Source organism: Artemia franciscana, chromosome 1, assembly GCF_032884065.1.
Source record: "Artemia franciscana chromosome 1, ASM3288406v1, whole genome shotgun sequence".
Lineage (NCBI taxonomy): Eukaryota > Metazoa > Arthropoda > Branchiopoda > Anostraca > Artemiidae > Artemia > Artemia franciscana.
The window spans coordinates 24,002,738-24,022,843 of record NC_088863.1 but is presented as its reverse complement, the minus strand read 5'-3'; the positions used below and the strand labels follow the sequence as shown (position 1 = coordinate 24,022,843).

Genomic DNA, 20,106 nt, shown 5'->3' with positions numbered 1-20,106 from the left:
AAGAGCAAGGTACTAAGTAGGGGATGAACCCCCTCATATATATAACAATTTCTGTTCATGATAAGTTTTAATGTTGCACCATGCTTTCAGTTGAAAAACATATGTTTAAAATTTCTTCCCCATAATAAATTCCTCCATGGAAACATTTTATCACATAAACGCTTCCCCTTGACCCCCCCCCCCCTTCCACCAGAGGGGGGGGGGTCGAATCCCCCTGAAAACGTCAATATACTCCCCAATAGCCAATACTATGTATAAACAATGGGCAAAGCTCATAGATTGCAGCCCTTTCCCTAGGGACTGTTGGAGATTAAGTCATCCTCAAAGATATGGTTATTAGATTTTTTGACTGTGCTGAACAAAATGGCTATCTTAAAATTTTGATCTGGTGACTGGGAAAAATGAGGTTTGGAGGTTGCCTACTTGTCCTCCAATTTTTCGTCTCTGAAAAAAGGCACTAGAACTTTCAATTTTCTTTAAAATGAACCCTTTTGTTACATTCTAGGACCACTGGGTCGATACGATCACCCCTGGAAAAAAACAATAACAAATAAACAAACATCCGTGATCTTTCTTCTGGCAAAAAATACAAAATTCCACATTTTGGCCGATAGGAGCTTGATACCTCTTAAAGTAGGCTTCTATGATACGCTGAATCTGATGGTGTGATTTTCATTTAAATTTTATGAATTTTAGGGTGTGTTTCCCATTTTTTCGGAAATAAGGCAAATTTTCTCAGGCTTAACTTTTGATGGATAGGATTAAACTTAACGAAACTTATATATTTAAAATCAGCATAAAAATCTAAGCCGTGTCACTCCTTCTTCATTACCTTGTGCGTACTGCTAGCTTTGTTGCTTCCAATCCTGTTGCTAGTGGGAACTAGGTGGTAATATTTTGTTAATATAGATTAACAATGGCATTGAAATTAATGTCGATGACATGAAAATTTATACTGTCATGGGCATATGCAGCTTTGTTAACCTCATATGGTCTGGTAGCGTAATAAACAGTTTTTAGGAGTAGTGGTTACAAAATGTTATCATGACAAGTATGTTACTAATCCTGGGTAAGAGATTAAAAGTGCCGCAACACCAAAATTTGCATAAGACATTTCCCAGATGAACCCTGGCTGATGTATTTGCTCGTCTAACCTTTTTCTGTTTTTTTGCCCACTTAAAATTAGGAAGTTTTTTTTATTAAATACACTTTTCATTTCTATTGGTTGTTCTTTGGCATATATAATTATTAAACACAACCTGGCCTATCGTCCAAGTCGAGAAACAAATACAAACATCGTCCAGAAACAAATACAGAAATTACAAAAGAACAGAAAAACAACAATTCTCTGCGGTTCGTCAGTACAATGTTCTTAAGACCTAAATCACACTTAGGTCTTACCAGCACCGAGACTTCAAGCTTTTTATAAGTTTTTCGGATTGGCTAAAAATATTCCATGAAAAATTTTAATTGATTCAGATTTGCATTAGTTATATTTCGGTGTTAGACAAATATTGCTGTGAATAATTAAAGTTAAATACTCAACATATATTTGTCAAAGGTCTTTTAGATAGACAATAAAGCCAACAAAACCTACATTCTACAGCATTGGCTCTTTGGCTCCGAGACCCTGCCTCCAAGATTTTTAATTTGCAGCGTCAATTAGGCAAACATTATTATACATTAAACATTAAACATTATATGCAACATTTGGGCAGTACTAGGGACAGGGGGCTGAGTATGGGTATTGGGTCTTTACCCCACCACTAGGGCTTGCCCCTTGGAAACCACATGGTAAACGTCTCAGAGTGCTACTTTTTGTCAACTCCATTAGTCTTTGCACCCACAAAGGTACACTTCGTGCCAGACACCACACAATTCTAGCACGTTCAGCGTGTCCCTCCCTGTTATCTCTTCATATCCTGATATCCCTTCATATTAATATGGTATTTCTTCATATATCAGTTTCTATTGAAATAGCTTCAGCAAACAGCCTTAACAAAATAATTCAAATTTATTTTTAAGGTAAATTGTAAGAATTAATCAGATGTTGACACATACTAGGTTTATTATATATAGTTTTTTTTTTAAACTTTATTAATCAGACCTTTTATATTTTCTGTCCAAATTTCTAAATTTAAAGCTCGAATTAACTCATACTGTAAAATATACCTGGTATTTAATAATTTTGACTTTGAGATTGTAAACTGCAGTAGTATTTTTCTTAAAGTTTTATTTCTGGGCTCAAGCCAGAAAAAAAACATATTTGAAAAATTTTTTACCCATGTTCAAAATTATCTAAAAATAAATTAATGAAAAAAAACTGAACCGACCTATCGCTCTGTTCCATGAACAGTTCCATGACGTTTCTTCATCACTCACTCAACACTTAAGTAAACCAGTTGAATTTTTTGGCAATCAATAAGAAAAAAGTCTGCCGTAAAAATTTTCACTGTGAGCTTAAAGCCTTAGTCTTTTTTCTATAGTTTGCTTAAATTTGTTTCTAGAAGGGAGAATATTTTAGAATTTGGGGTTGATGAATATGCTAAGCCCTTATTTGATTGATAGTCGTTCTATGCTTCAACTAACAATCACAGATGAGTAGACACAGTCGTTTACATTTCAGCAGAGACAACTGGGGGTATTAAATCACGCCTTATGTGGCAGCTGATTCTGATCTTTATAAAATTGGATGCTTTGACTTCTGTATGTTATTAAATAAAAAGAAAGTTTTTTTTTAACTGAAAGTTAGGAGTGACATTAAATCTTTAAACGGACAGAAATTACTCTGTTTAGGAAAGGGGCTGTTCCTTTCTCACCGCCCTACTCTTTACGCTAAAGTTTGAATCTTTCTATCAACTCTACTTTCTAAGACAGTAAAAGACTTTAGTGTAAAGAGCGGGGCGTTGAGGAGGGAACAGCCCCCTTCGTATACGGTGTAATTTCAGTTCGTTTTGAGATTTAATGTCTCTCCTAACGTTCAATTAAAAAAACTTGTTTTGTTATTTAATTTCTGAACGTTTTTGAATTAATGCATGTTTTGATTTTTGCTCTCCGCACATGAATAATTAATACAAAATTTTCATTTTTTTTTTTGGCTAAACATAGTTCTCATGGTTTCTCGTAGTTTTGATCAGATCATTTTGAGAAAAAAGAACCGGGGGAGGAGGCGTAGTTACCCTCCATTTTTTTGGTTACTTAGAAAGTAACTAGAACTTTCAATTTTTTACCGTTTTTTTTTATAAAAAATATACAGAACTCACGAATTAACTTGCGTAATGAACTTTAAAATTTTGTCCAAATTCCTTAAGAATGACCCCTGAATCACATAGGCCGTAGAATAAATATTTAAAAGTACTTAAAATACTTTAACGTAAAGAGCTAGGTATTAGGAGAAGGTGAACCCCTCATATGCGTAATAATTTCTTTTCGTTCTAAGTTTTAATGCTGCTCCTTACTTCCAGTTGAAAAATATTTTTCATATTTATTTTTTCATTGTTTTCTTATAGAATGCTAGAAAATCCTGAACCCCCTTCATGGAAATTCTCTTCCCCCATGAAAAATTTCTCCATGTAAATATCCCATACGTAACCCCCTTCCATCAACCCCTCCCCCCAACCAAAAATCACCCAGAAAACGTCTGTACACTTCCCAATAACCATTACTACATTTAATTAAATAAAAGAAACAACAGTTTTTTAACTGAAAGTAAGGAGCGATATTAAAACTCAAAACGAACAGAAATTACCCTTTATACGAAAGGGCCTGTTCCCTCCTCAACGCCTCGCTCTTTACGCTAAAGTCTGACTCTTTCTCTCAACTCTACTTTTTAAAACAGTAAAAACTTTAGCGTAAAGAGTGGGGCGTTGGGGGGGGGAATCCCATTTCAAATACGGGTTAATTTCTGTTCGTTTTAAGTTTTAATGTCGCTCCTTACTTTCAGTTAAGAAACTTGTTTTTGTCATTTAATTTCTGAACGTTTTTGAGGCTATGTTTTGGTTTCGGCTCTCCGCAGATGAATAATTAAAACGAAATTTCAGCTGGGGGATCAAACTCGGATCTGGGGGGGGGGACCAGGTTTATCTTAGTCTGGACAAGATTTTGGAGGAAACTAAATTTCAGCTGGGGGAGTAAACTCGGATCTGGGGGGATCCTGGTTTGGGTGGGGCAGTTGCACCCCCTTGTCCAATAGTAAACTACACCGCTGCCAGGGACATAGCTAATATGATTAGAAATTCTGATGTGACAAATGAAGCGTTTGAAATACTGGTTACGTAAGTGAATATTTTTATTCAAAAATTAAATACAAATCACTTTAATGCTTCCTAAGCCTACTTATTAAGGGGGGGGGGGTATTTTGTGTATCCAAGATAATCGGCAAAACCTCAGTCAAGACGATACATTTTTAATTTAAATTCATGAATAAATAGTTTAGTTTCCCTGGTCGGTTCTTTTTTCCAAATCCAGAATTTGCTAGCTTATTTCGCACCTATACGAATATTGGTAAAACTCTTTCACTTTCTGGCTTCCAGATTTATTATATATATATATATATATATATATATATATATATATATATATATATATATATATATATATATATATATATATATATATATATATATATATGACAGTGGTCAAATATGGCTCTGAAGCATGGGCGCTCCGAAAAGCAGATGAAAATTTACTACAAGTTTTCCAAAGAAATTGCATACGGATTGTTCTGGGTACTCCGCTGACTGACCGTATTTCAAAGAGTAGGTTGTACGAAAAATGTGGTTCAATCCCGCTTTCTACGGCTATAATGAAAGAAAGGTGAAATGGCTAAGCCACGTTCTACGGATGAAGGATGACAGATTACTGAAGATTTCCTTTTGGCCAACCGTCTGGGGCTACACGGAAAGCAGGTCGTCCTTGTATGCGTTGGGAGGATGTTATAGATAAATATTTAAAGGAAATGGGAACTTCCTGGGAGGGTGTAAAGAGGGAGGCTTTAAATAGATTTGGTTAGAGGAGGAGCGTGCGTAGCTGTGTTGGCCTCAGGCTGCTTGGTGCTGCAGTGAGTTATTAATAGTAGTAGTAGTACATATATATATATATATATATATATATATATATATATATATATATATATATATATATATATATATATATATATATATATTTATATATATATATATATATATATATATATATATATATATATATATATATATATATATATATGTGTGTATATATATATATGTATATATTTTTTTATGTATGTATGTTTTTACTGACTGAGTTCCCGGAAGTGGTAATTCAGTGTTCTGGCCCCTAAGGCCTTCGAAGTTTGTGCTTATGGTCGATATGTCTCATCATAAAAATAAAGCTTGGCCGTGTGTTTCTAGAGGCCGAAAAAAAGGTAGTTTTGGTCGATAAAAGATTTGCGAGTGTAAAAGTTTATTTTTTATAGGGAAAAGAGATGTTTGAAGGGCAGATCATTGATGAACGAGTCTGGATATCTTCAAATATTAACATACCCGTAAAGATACAAGATACAAAACCATATTATACTTGCTCTGCTGATTATATTGAGTATCTTGAACCTGAGTATCTATCTGGTGCATATATGAATTGGAATTTGGATAATTTGGAAATTGAAACCTTTCATTATGAACAAATATGTAAGTTCCCATGTTCTCTCTTCAACACCCCGCTCATTACGCTAAACTTTGACTCTTTCTCTCAATTCTACTTTTTAGAACATTAAAAAACTTTAGCGTAAAGAGCGGGGTGTTGAAGAGAGAACAGTCCCTATCATATACGGAGTAATTTCTGTTTGTTTTAAGTATTAATGTCACTCCTTACCTTCAGTTAAAAACACTTGTTTTTTTATTTAATTTCTGTAGGTTTTTGAATTAATGCATGTTTTGATTTTGGTTCTCCGCACAGGACTAATTACAACGAAATTGTCCTATTATTTTTTATTTGGCTAAATGGCTTCCTCGTAGTTTTGATTGGACAATTTTTAGAAGAAAAGGAGAGGAAGAGGAGCCCTAGTTACCCTCCAATTTATCGGCTCCATAAAAAGGCAACTAGAACTTTTAATTTTTACGAACGTTTTTATGGATAACGAACTGCTTTATTCATATATTTTTTCTACTTATATGAGGGGGTTCGCCCCCTCGTTAATTCCTCGCTCTTCACACTAAAGCTTAAATTTTGTCCCAATTCCTTAAGAATGGCCCCTGAATCACAAACGCCGTAGAATAAATGGCTAAAATTACTAAAAATACTTTAGCGTAAAGAAAAAGGTATTAGGAGGAAGTGAATCCCTCACATAAGTAATAATTTCTGTTCGTTTTAAATTTTAATGCTGCTCTGTACTTTTCCCAATCCAAAACTTCTTCAAATTTATTTTTCATTGTTTTTTTAATAATACTAGAAAGCGCTGGTCAAAGTTTGTAACATGTAGCTCTTCCCACGGGGACTGTGGGGGAATAAACCGTCCCCAAGGACATAGTTGTAAGGTTTTTAGACTATGTTCTATGTAAGAATTTTTATCCGGTGACTTTTGGAAAATCATTGGCCGGAGAGGGGGCCAAGGTGCCCTCCACTTTTTTTGGTCTCTTATAAAGGGCACTAGAGCTTTTTTTCATCAGAAAGAGCCCTCTCGCAATATTCTAGGACTACTGGGTCGATACGATCACCCCCCCCCCTCCCAAAAAAAACACGCAGTCGTGATCTGCCTTCTGGCAATAAATTAAAAATGCCACAGTTTTGTAGATGGGAGCTTGAAATTTCTACAGTAGAGTTCTCTGTTACGCTGAATGTGATGGTGGGATTTTCGTTAAGATTCTATGAGTTTTAGGTTGTGTTTTCTCCTATCTTCTAAAATAAGGCAAATTTTCTAAGGCTTGTAACTATTGATGGGTAAAAACAAACTTGATGAAACTTATATATTTAAAATCAGCATTCTTTTTATGTAGCTATTGATATCAAAATTTAGTATTTAGAGTTTCGGTCACTATTGAGCCGGGTCGCTTCTTACTACAGTTTGTTACCACAAACTGTTTGATTGACTGGTAATATTTATAAGCAAATTGTAGGAATTTCCAGGGGGGAGGTGCCATCCCGTTTATAGATGACTTGTTCTTAATTCAACTCAAATATAGATATATGATGGATAAGAATAATCCAAATAATTTAAAACATATTTTATCAAATAAAAACGATATTTAGAGGATATTTTGCTTTTGAACTGTCGGGAATTTATTGATATTTCCAAAAATATTTATCCATCAGAGCTGACTCTTGAGCCTAGTCATAGCACAGGTCTAGAGGAGCATTTCTTAGATTAGAATATTAATATTTCTGATAATAGTAATTTAGGTTTTAAAATTCATAATAAAACGGATGATTTTGATTTTAGAGTGATTCATTTCCCGCTCCCTGAAAGTACTCAAAAATCACAAATTCGGCATTTTATTCACGGTTACAATGCATATATGCAAGGATTTGTAGCAGCTATGTTGATTTTAAAAATAGATGTTAAATTTTAAGCGAAAAATTGATTTTAATAGGTTTCTCTGCAAATAAATTGACCTAGTAATTTAAAAAATTTAGCTTTCATTATAACGAACTTTAAATAAATACCGAAAGAATTACCTTGAAATACTTAGTAAAATCTTTGCTTGATTTCGATTTTCCTTATTAAAGAGTTTGGCCTTATTTTTGAAAGTGGATATCCGAAGAATTTTGCACATGTTGTATTTTCAAAAGGTCTTAATTTGCATTCATATCGAGGAGTTTTATATAAGTTATATTTGCATCAATAGAGACGATTTGATATAGTGTACACATTTTAATAATTGTTCAGTAATAATATAGAATGTGCATAGGTGTGATAATTCAGATTAACATAAATATTCGAGGACCAAAATCAAGATAAGCTAGTTCTGGATTTATTTGGTTGTTTTACATTTTTTTTCATAGGTATGTATTTCGGGGTTGATACCTAGCAAGGGGATGCCATGGGGAAAATATTGTAGGCACGCCACTTGCCTGGTTAGAGAATCTAAAGTGCTGAAACCCTATAGGCAAGTGTGTATTCTTATTTTGGGCCCTTGTGCTTGGTGGTCGCCTTTGAATTATTTGTCTTATTTTTTTTAATATTCGGTATATGACAACTAATACTTGCTTACGAAATGACTGCATGTCCATAGATTATTCCTTACCCTTGATTGTGTATGGCTATGCTTTTTAACCTATGTAATTGGATGGATAAGTAAGGTTAAGGCCTTGTTCAAGTACTGATCTATTTAAATTACTAAAGTAGGAAAACAGTCATCCTTTCCCTTTCTGTCTTTTTTTTTCATGGTGTGGATTTGTTTCCGTGTTTGTGTTGTTGCACTGGTGATTCTTTTTTTTATGGCACTTGGCATTAACCAAGTGACATATAGCAATCGCAAATTCTGTCGGTCTTCGGTCTATCGGTCCCGGTTTTTGCTACTTTAGGTACATGGTAAGGCAGGACGATGAAACACGGCAGGCGTATCAGGAATTGGAGCAGATTAAATTAGAAATAGTTATTTTCTCGATTTGACCATCTGGGGGGAGGGGGGCCGGCTAATTCGGAAAAACAGAAAAAATGAAGTATTTTAAACTTACGAACGGTTGATCAGATCCTCGTGAAATTTAATGGTTGAAAGGATATCATGTCTTAGAGCTCTTGTTTTAAATACCAACCGGAAGCGGTGACATTGTGGGGGGAGTTAGGAGGGGGAAACCTAAAATCTTGGAAAACAATTAGAGTGGAGGGATCGGAATGAAACTTGGTGGGAAAAATAAGTACAAGTCCTACATACATGATTGACTTAGCCGGAACGGATCCGCTCTCTTTGGGGTAGTTGAGGAGGGGGTTAATTTTGAATTAAGGTATTAAGCCTCTCATTTTCCTTTTTAAATCAATCTATTGATTCATAGAATTTTGTTGGAGCTGATACCATATGACCTCTTGGCTCTTCTTGCCTCATCACAAGTGCCATATGGGCTCTTAGCTCTTGTTTTCAAATGAATACATTTTTTTTACTTTTGTTATTTTGTATTAGTTGTTTATGATTTGAAAAGCTAAAGACAAACATAAGTAATATAGTGGTATGCTGTCTAACGAGGTTCATAGGCACTACTCTTTTCTTTTTCGTCGTTAATCACGAAATGTTTAAAGGCAACTCCCTCAGGGCAAGACGTATGTGCTATTCATTATTCATTTATTGCCCACGAATTGTTGTTACGTAATAGCTATTTTTTTTGCTAATGCGAAACCCTAGCAACCAATTCCTACGGTTCCTAGTAACAAGCAGATATTTTGGTTATTGATCAATAATACCTGGTTATTATTTAATTCAAAAGGGAGTATACTTGGATGTTAAGTAATAGTTGAATGTTTACTTATGCAATTTAAACGCATGTGTTACGGTTTTTTCTTCGGGATTTATTTTTTTAGATTCCCCCCCTCCATGGCTGCTAGTTAAGTGGGGAATCTCTGGAAATAATTGGGGATGACACAATATTGCGTGACAACGACAAGTTACTTTCATTACTGTGCAACAATAAGTTGCTATGCAACAAATTGAATATGATCAGGTAACATATCTAAAACGAATTTTGACGAGGACTGTAATATATAAGAAGTTCGTAATTTGTACATGTTTGTTGCATGCTTAGAGCACGGGGACTGTTGTTCTAGAGTTTTGGTATATCAAAAGGCATTTAATTTCTCCTTAGTTACCGAATTGTACTTATGTCCTCTTAAGTTTTAAAAACACCCATCCCCACTAGCTGTTCTTGAGCTATTGATATCAATCCGTGAAATATATTGAATCTAGACCTTCAGAAGACAATAAAGAACAACATCAAGACTAAAAAGGAGCATTTACTGAAATGTGTGTCTTTGTACATCATACATAATAATTAGTTTTAAAAAACACCTCTTCCTCCTAGCCATTCTTGGGCTATTGAATTCAATGTGTGGAATATTTTAAACCCCGACCATCATGGGACGGTAAAAAGCTATCAAAGCTAAAAAAGAGCATTCACCAAATTTTATGTGTCTAAATATGATATAGAATAATTTTTTTATTAAAAACACACATCCAAAAACGCACCCTTTGGAACTGAACCTAGGACTTCAGCTTAGCAAATATCAGCAAATGCTGAAGTGATGAAAGCTGAAATAAATATAGAAATTGAGCTTGAGATGGAAGTTTTTTGGACAGAAGAGGATCGCTTTCCGATGAAACAAAGTAAAATATACTCAAAAGGCCTTTTAAACCCGACAGTAACTATCCATTCCCAGTTCAAGTCATAGGAACGAAAACAAGGAAGTTTCATATTAGCTGGATGAATAAGTTTGTTTTGCTAGTTTTTTCAGCAATAAAAAAGGGTGTTTCTGTAAATATTGTACGGTGTTTGCTCCTGACCAGGCCGGACGAGGTTTTCATCAAGGTCGTTTTGATTTAGAGCCATATGTTAACTGGAAAAATGCACTGGAAGACATTTTCAAACATCAGTCTAACTCTTACCATAGAGAAGCTTTTATTTGGGGAGAAAATTTTTTGGCGACACCAAGCAGGCAGAAAAACTATCGTGAAAGTTCTGAATACACAGAAAAAAGAAGAAATAGAAATAAATGGAAAAATGTTCTGTCTTATCACTGAAGCAATACTGATGTGTGGAAGACAGGGTATGGCTCTGCGTGGTGATGAAGACTCTGGGAAATTCACCTTTTTGAGCCTGTAAAAAACGATGGAAATTTCTGGACCTTGTTACGCTATCAGATAAAGGACGATACAGTGATGAAAAATATCTTTGAGAGAAGTGCAGGCAATGCCTAGTATTGCAGCCCAAGAATCCAGAATGAATTAATTAATATTTGTGGGCAGCCAATAACCGAAAAGATAGTTGACCAAGTTAAATCTGCCAATTGTCTTACCATTCTTGCAGACGAGACTAAAGATCTATCAAGGCAGGAACAAATGGCACTTGGGCTTCAATTTATGGATAGTGAAACGCTACGAATTAGGGAAGAGTCCATCGAGTTTGCTGTTGTTCAGAACTTGCGCAGTGAAGGCCATGATCAGTTTATCCTAAGTCAAATTGAGAAACTTGGTCTTGACATGAAACTCTACAGGGGACAAGGTTATGATGGAGCTCCAAACGTGAGTGGACATTTATCAGGGGCCCAGGCTTTTATTTCGAGCAAATATTCACTCGCCAAGTACGTTCACTGTATCGTTCACTCCCTAAACTTGGTTCTGCCTGACTCGAGCAAAATAGCTGAGATCAAGCACTGTATGATGGTAGTTCGTGAAACAGTTAATTTCTTTCACTTTACTGCAAAACGAAGTGCTATCCTGAAAACTTATACTGCACTTAATCTTAAAGGCTCTTGCGAAACTAGGTGGGTCGAAATACATGATGCTATTCAGATCTCATAACAGTTGATTGTGTCTATATTTAAGGCCCTAGAGGAGATAGAGACCGGCGGGGACTTGATAACGTCGTCGAAAGCCAGAAGTCTGCTCAACAACACCCTGAGCTTGGAATAAACAGTGACCCTCATTGTGATGGACTTTTTTCTTGGGTGTACATTGAATCTATCTAAGCTGCTGGAGTCTGAAAACATAGATATGGTTATGTGCATTCGGTGCGTCGAAAGTGTAACAGAAATGTTCAAAGAAACCCGATATAGCGGCGAGGGAAGGTTTCATCAGCTGTTTCTGGAAGCAAATAGGCATGCAGAGAACTAGAAATTATTCTTGTCATTTCACGAAAGAGGAACCAAGTGATATCCCGGCAGGAAAACATATAGAATTTTACTATCGAGTCTCTATTTTCCTCCCATTTGTAGATTAGCTTATACAATCGCTTGCATCTTGATTCACAAAGCACAAGGTAACGCTGAAAGGCCCTAGCGGAATACTACCACCTTTTATTGTGAAACGGCCTAGCAGCGATCTTAAAGAACTGATCAAATTATATGCCTCTAATCTAACGAGTCCAGACTCTGCTGTGATGGCTGAGCTTGAACTATGGTGAGCTAAGAGACTGATAGTAGTACCCAGTCTCTTCCCGAAGACGGCAGTGCAGAGTTTGGCTGAGTGTGAACGTTGAACATCTCCAAATGTTCACAAGTTACTGAGCATCTTTTGTATCATTCCCACGTCTATAGCATGTGTTGAGAGGTCATTTTCTTCGATGAAAAGGATTAAAATATATTTTCGCAGTCAGATAAGTGAAGACCGACTGAATGGCTTGGCACTCTTGAATGTCCACAGATATGTTCTCGTATCAGTCGATGAAATTTTGGAGAAATTTGCTATTAGCTCTGATCGAAGGTTAAGATTTAAAGTATGAAGTTGATCTATATTTTTCGATATACTTGCTTTTTGCATTTATTTAGTTACTAAATAAAAAGTATTACATTATATCTGCCGTTTTGAAGGTTTCCCCCCCCCCTCCCAAAAGAAATTCCTGCGTACATGCCTGTCTAGCTGGTAAATACCGTGTTTGAATTGCTGATTGAATATCAAAAATTTAGTAAAAGTACTTTTGAGTGTTCAGCTAGTTCCAGCTAATAGATCAGCTAGTTGAAACACTCCATATATTGTGCCATTTATTCTTTTAAAGTCATAGATGGCGATATTCTCGACTACCCCAAAGGCTACCATATATTCCACTACAATTGTAGAAGGCAGCACTACTGAATTTTTTTTGAGTCCATGTTGAATTATGTTAACAGATTTTAAGCTAGGTCCGTTTAAGTTCAGTAAGCAGGCCTGCATGCTTACTAAACCCAAACAAACCTGGCTGAAAATCAGTTAATATCAATAATCAATAATAAGAAATTCTAACTCCTAGAAATTTGTAAATTTATAAATGTTTTAAAAGTGCCGAAAGATTCTAGGTCCTAAAAATCTTAAGTAAAAAAAAATCAAAATGTTCAGAATACAAAAAAAGAGATGTAAGAGAAGCTTGTAAGCCACTCAAAGGCAGTGTTTATGTGTCTTTTAGTTTAGAAATTGCTATTTACCGTCCTCTGAAGGCCAGGTTCAAAAATAATCCACTGATTGGATTAAATAGTTAAAGAATGGCTTGTAGTGAGGATATTTTTAAAACTAAAGGTTATATATAATACATAAAAAATGACTATCTACCATAGTTCTTTCCTAGGAATGACACATTAGCGGAAGATAGATAGACTAATCTATTAACAAATGAACTGATTTCATTCTTATGCAACCTTAATAACAGCTTAGGCTAGATTCGCCTCTCACTCAATCGGAGTATCTGTTTTGGCTTTTTCAACAATTTACTATGGCTTGGTACCCAAAACCTCTTGATTTTTAATTCATTGCATTAATCATACATAGTCATTTGTTTTAAAAGAGACCTCTTCCTACCAGCCATTCTTGAGCTAATGAATTAAATCCTTGGAATTTTTTGAACTTGGATATTCAGGGGACGGTAAAAAAAAATAATATAAAAACTAAGAAAGAGCATTTACCGAAATTTATGTATCTGTATACCACATACAATCATTAGTTTTATGAAACACCCCACCCTACTAACCATTCTTTATTTATTGTATCTAATACCTTGAATATTCTGCAACCTGGACCTTCAGGGGCCGACAAAGAGCAACATCGAATTTAAAAAGCACAATATTGAACTTAAAAAGTGCATAAGCACTGCTTTTGGGATTTTTACGAGCTCAGCCATTGAAGCGAATGTTATCTATTCTGATTCTGAATTTTATGTTTGTTTTATCAGGACTTTTATTATTGATTAGTGTTTTTCATACAGTTTTGGTTTATCAAAAAGACATCAAGAATCCTCTAGTTTTACCGAATTGTATGTATGTCGTTTTTAGTCTTAAGACCACTCCTAACTCTTTTGGAACTTGGATTGTTTGGTGTTTTTGAAATGTTTGGTGTTTTTCATTTTGAATAAATTGGTGTCCTCGTATGGTGTCATTTTTGAGTGCGCGTTTTTAGTGCCCAATATAGACTTGAGCACATTGTCATGCTATTAATGACACGTGAACTATAATGTATTTTTAATAACCATAAGAACTACAATATATCTTTCTTAGAGACTTATTATGACTTTGTCTTAAATTATTGTCTTTAATAGAGACTTTAATAGACACATTCCTTCTCAGAATTCATGCATAGGACATTTTGGGAAGAATAATAAAACTCATAGTATAAATTAGGACCACACCAAGAGGTAATAAATGATGACAAGAACAAAGGTGTTGTGTATATATGTGTTTTCTATTAATGATAAACAAGTTTATTATAAAAAGCCTTTTTTGGGATAAATATTTTTTGGGGTAGTATCATCAATACAAAAATGGATGCTTTGAATCCATCCCATTAAAGACTTTATTTTGTTTTTCTTGAAGGGGTGCTTATTTTATTTTGGGCTCATGCACAAGTTTTAGCTGTGTATGATGGTAAGCTGTCCAAGATACTAGTAACCTTTACAGGTGCTTTGTTTTCATGGCACTTGGTATTAACCAAGTGACATATAGCAGTCGCCAATTCTGTCGGTCTGTCGGTCAGTCGGTCCCGGTTTTGATACTTTAGGCACTTCCAGGTAAGCTAGGACGATGAAATTTGGCAAGCGTATCAGGGACCGGACCAGATTAAATTAGAAATAGTCGTTTTCCCGATTTGACCATCTGGGGGGAGTGGGGGCCCGGTTAATTCGCAAAAAACAGAAAAAATGAAGTATTTTTAACTTATCAGCGGGTGATTGGATCTTAATGAAATATGATGTTTGGAATGATATTGTGTCTCAGAGCTCTTATTTTAAATCCCGAACGGATCTGATGACATTGGGGGGAGTTGGAGGGGGAAAACCTAAAGTCCCGGTTTTGCTACTTTAGGCACTTCCAGGTAAGCTAGGACGATGAAATTTGGCAAGCGTATCAGGGACCGGACTAGATTAAATTAGAAATAGTCTTTTCCCGATTTGACCGTCTGGGGGGGAGTGGGGGCCGGTTAATTGGGAAAAAATAGAAAAAATGAAGTATTTTTAATTTATCAGCGGGTGATTGGATCTTAATGAAATTTGATGTTTGGAATGATATTGTGTCTCAGAGCTCTTATTTTAAATCCTGACTGGGTCTGATGACATTGGGGGACTTGGAGGGGGGAAACCTAAAACACTTAGAGTGGAGGGATCGGGATGAAAAATGATGGTAAAAATAAGCGCAAGTCCCAGAAACATGATTGACATAATCGGAACTGATTTGGTCTCTTTGGGGTAGCTGGGGGGGGGGGAGTAATTCTTAAAAATTAGAAAAATGAGGTATTTTCAACTTACGAACGGGTGATCGGATCTCAATGAAATTTGATGTTTAGAAGGATATATTGTCTTAGAGCTCTTATTTTAAATCCCGACCGGATCTGGTGATGGGGGCGGGGAGTTGGGAGGGGGAAACCTAAAACTTGGAAAACACTTAGAGTGGAGGGATCGGGATGAAACATGGTGGGAAAAAAAACAAGTCCTAGATAGATGATTGACATAAACGGAACGGATCCGTTCTCTTTTGGTTAGTTGGGGGGGGGTATTTCTGAAAAATAAAAAAATGAGGTATTTTAACTTGCGAACGGGTGATCGGATCTCAATGAAATTTGATATTTAGAAGGATATCGTGGCTCAGAGCTCTTATTTTAAACCCGACCGGATCTTTGACATTGGGGGGGAGGTGGGAGGGAGAAACCCAAAAATTGGAAAACACTTAGAGTGGAGGGATCGGGATGAAACTTGGTGGAAAAAACACGAGTTCTAGATACATGATTGACATAACCAGAACGGAACCGCTCTCTTTGGGGGAGTTGGGGGGGGTTAATTCTGAAAAATTAGAAAAAATGAGGTATTTTTAACTTACGAACGGGTGATTGGATCTCCATGAAATTTGATTTTTAGAAGGATATCGTGTCTCAAAGCTCTTATTTTAAATCCTGACCGGATCTGGTGACATTGGGGGAAGTTTGGGGTGGGGAAACCTAAAATGATGGGAAACGCTTAGATTGGAGGGATTGGGATGAAACTTGGTTGGAAAAATAAGCAGAAGTCTTGCATACGTGATTTACATAACTGGAACGGATCCGCTCAATTGCGGGGGGGGGTAATTCTGAAAAATAAGAAAAATGATGTATTTTTAACTTACGAAGGAGTGATCGGATCTTCATGAAACTTCATATTTAGAAGGACCTCATAACTCCGATATCTTATTTTAAATCTCAACCGGATCAAGCGTAATTGGGGGGGGGGGGCAGTTGGGGGACCGAAAATCTTAGAAAATACTTAAAGCGGTGAGATCGGGATGAAACTGAATGGGAGGAATAGAAACCTGTCTAAGATACGTGACTGACATAACTGGACCGGATCAGCTCTCTTTGGTGGAATTGGGGGGGGGGTAATCTTGAAAATTGAGGTATTTGTAACTTACGAAAGGGTGACCAGATCTTAATGAAATTTGATATTTAGAAGGGTCTTGTGCTTTAAAGTTCTAATTTCAAATTCCAACCACATCCTGTGACATTCGGGGGGGTTGGAGGGGGGAACCGGAATTCTTGGGCAACATAAAAATTGGAGTATTTATATCTTACGAATAGATGATCGGATCGTAATGAAATTTGATTTTTAGAAGGAATTCATGTCTCAGAGGTCTTATTTCAAATCCCGACCAGATCTTTTGACATTGTGGGGATTTGGAGGGGGAAATCTTGGAAAAACACTTGGAGTGTAGGAATCGGGATGAAGCTTGGTGGATAGAATAAACAAATGTCCTTGAAACGTGATTGACAGAATCGTACTGGATTCGCTCTCTTTGGGGGAGTTGGGGGGAGGGGTTCAGTGATTTGGCGAGTTCGGTGCTTCTGGACGTGCTAGGGCGATGAAAATTGGTAGGCGTGTCAGGGAGCTGCACAATTTGACTTGATAAAGTCTTTTTCCCAGATTCGACCATCTAGGGGACAAAAGGGAGAGGAAAAATTAGAAAAAATTAGGTATTTATAACTTACGAGTGGGTGATCGGATCTTAATGAATTTTGATATTTAGAAGGACTTTGTGACTCAGAGCTCTTATTTTAAATCTTGACCGGCATTAAGCCTCTTATTTTCCTTTTTAAATCAATCTATTGATTCATAGAATTTTGTTAGAGCTCATACCATATGATCTCTTGGCTCTTAACTCTTCACGCCTCGTCACAAGTGCCATATGAGCTCTTGTTATCAATACATCTTTATAACATTTTGTTATATTGTCTACTAATGGCTTTTTCATTTTACTTTTAATTTCACTGACTATTACCACATTATGATAATATAGATTGCATTTTTTACGCTGAAATTAGAAACATATTATGAAATTGGTTCAGCAATATGCCTTTCTTTTCCCCTTTTCTTTCATTTGAATACTAATACCAAAAATATGGTGATAAAATCTCTCAACAACGTGTTACCTTAACCATTAGTAAGAAATCGATCCTCATTGACAACTATTAGTTTCTGTATTACATTACCTTTAAACACTAATTTCTCTGGAAACTCTACTCTCGCATTTCCACTATCAGTAAAAATTTTTCGATGCTCCAAATGAATTTAATATTTCACTGTCATGACAACGCAAGCTTAAATTTCCAATAAGATCTCCATTATTGCTTGTCTTATTGTTCAAATATTTGTATTTGTTAATATTCAGTGCAACGATAACCTTATCATGCATAAACTATTTCTTGATATTTTTCTAACATAAAAATTGTGGTTAAAATGCGTATTTTATTTTTATTTTAAATTTAGAATACATCCCAGGTGAATTTCTTTTTGTATAAATATGTAGTCGTTTTAAGACATGAATATGTTTCTAAGTTCAAAATTACTCGTAAGTTCCAAAAAGAAATTCTAGGTTAAGAAATTTACTTTAAAATAATTGAAAATATATCAAAGTAATGCAATGAAATATTTTTTTTATTGTTATAACGGAATGTACAATATCATCATAAAATTTTGAATATTTTGAGTCCGTTCTAAAACTAAAATCATCGTGTTTTATTTTGACTTGGCACTTATTTAGTTTTGAGGTCATATGCGGCATGTAACATGGTTTCACTTACAAGCTCTTCACACATTTTATCCTTACAATTATTCTGTTCAATGATGGTATCTTATTTTAAAATATCGATGATACAATTAACGTCTACTAATGTTTTGCTTTTCATTGCGTTGTTTTTAATTTTTTTGGTGGTATTAGCGATATTCTTCCTATTATTGTCTACGGTATTCATTATTACTTGAGAATACTCATCCCAGTCAGTGGCTAGTCGATGTTTCTTGACATTTGTAGTCTAACAATAGGTAATCTAGGCTTTATTTCATTGCCGCTAGCACCTTCAAGTTTCGTCAAAGTAGAACTATTCATATGTTTCTATGAACCGAAAAAGTCTATTGACAATGTTATCATTCTGAACTCTGTTATAAGTACACTTGATGTCATTTTAAGACATGAAAACAATTGTTAGTCCCTAAAAAAAAAAATTTAAGTCCCCAAGAAAGATTTTACATAATAAACTTGTTTATTATCAATAGAAAAACACATGTTTACATAAAACAATTATTACTTATCACCATTCTTTAACTACTTGGTGTAGTCCCAATTTATACTATGAGTTTCATTCTTCTTCCTAAAATGTCTTATGTACATATTTTGAAAAGGAATGGGTCTTGTAATATATGCATTAAGAATTTGAATAGTGGTATGTTTGGTTTCAATTATCCTTAGGCATGTTTTCCTTAAAAAAACGTTTCACTTCCAAAAAACTACATATTTCTTGAACTTATATCTCTTGGTAGTATTAATTTTTAATTAATACCACTCCCCACTTTGATCTCCCACTTTGGGGAGATCACTCCAATATAAATATCCATATAATTTTATCGTTTTAACGAACTGCTCCATATCTCTCTTTTGTATACAGACATAATATAATTTGAATATCATTGATAGCATGGCAATTCACTAAAGACCATATTGACCAATTAAAAATCAAATTCAAAAATCACACCACATGAGGACTTCCTTAAACCAATATACTCTCAATCGAATACACCAAACATATACAAAACGTATTGAGCTCACTTCGTCTAATGATAAAAAAGAAAATCAAAAAATATATCTAAGCTTTAAAGAAAAAAATTATAAGTTCAATAAAAAGATCTTCCCAAGTCCCAAGTCTCAAAATTCCCGAAAAAATTCGAGGTTTTCTTATAAACTAACAAGGATGTATATACAAATCGATAACAATTGAAGATTGTAAATGTCTTTTTGATAAACTAAAACTGTATGACAAACAATAATCGATCATCAATAATCAAAATTAAAAATTTTTTAAGTCCTACAAAATTCTAAAAGTCCAAAATAACTAAACGTCAGAATCAAAAATGAATAAGATTTGCCTCAAGGGCTAAGCTCGTGAACAACGTCAAGGCAATGTTTATGCGCTTTTTAGTTTTGATGTTGCTCTGTATCGTCCCTTGAAGGTCCAGGTTCAAAAATAATCCATGCATTTGATTCAATTGCCCAAGAATGGCTAGTAGGGAGAGATATTATTTGAAACTAATGATTCTATATGATTTACAAAAAAAATAAAATTCGGTAAATGCTCTTCTTCTGTTTTGATATTTTTTCTTTACAGTCCCCTGAAGCTCCAGGTTTAAATATATTCCACGTATTGAATTCCATAGCTCAGGAACGGTTAGTAAGGATAGATATTTTTTTTAAAAAAGGGAGAGATATTTTTTTGAAACTGATGATTGTACATAATATAGAAAACCATAAAATTTGGTAAATGTTCTTCTTATGTTTTGATATTTTCCTTTACAGTCCCCTGAAGGACCATGCTCAAAATATTCCACGGAGTGTATTCAATAGCTCAAGAATGACTAGTATGGAGGGGTGCTTTTAAAATTAAAGATGATATACATACAATTCTAACTAAAGGGAATGTAAATACCTTTTGATAGCCAAAACTGTATGAAAACAGTCCT

At 35.0% G+C, this 20,106-nt stretch overlaps 1 protein-coding gene across 1 annotated transcript in view; it reads left to right on the top strand.

The window, feature by feature from the left end:
- The window catches only part of LOC136027209 (uncharacterized), a 119,866-nt gene that overhangs the window by 47,452 nt on the left and 52,308 nt on the right, over window positions 1–20,106 (top strand). The window contains exon 6 of the mRNA XM_065704237.1: window positions 5,456–5,666. Within this exon, the coding sequence (XP_065560309.1) occupies window positions 5,456–5,666 (211 nt within the window). The remainder of the gene's footprint in view (window positions 1–5,455; window positions 5,667–20,106) is intronic.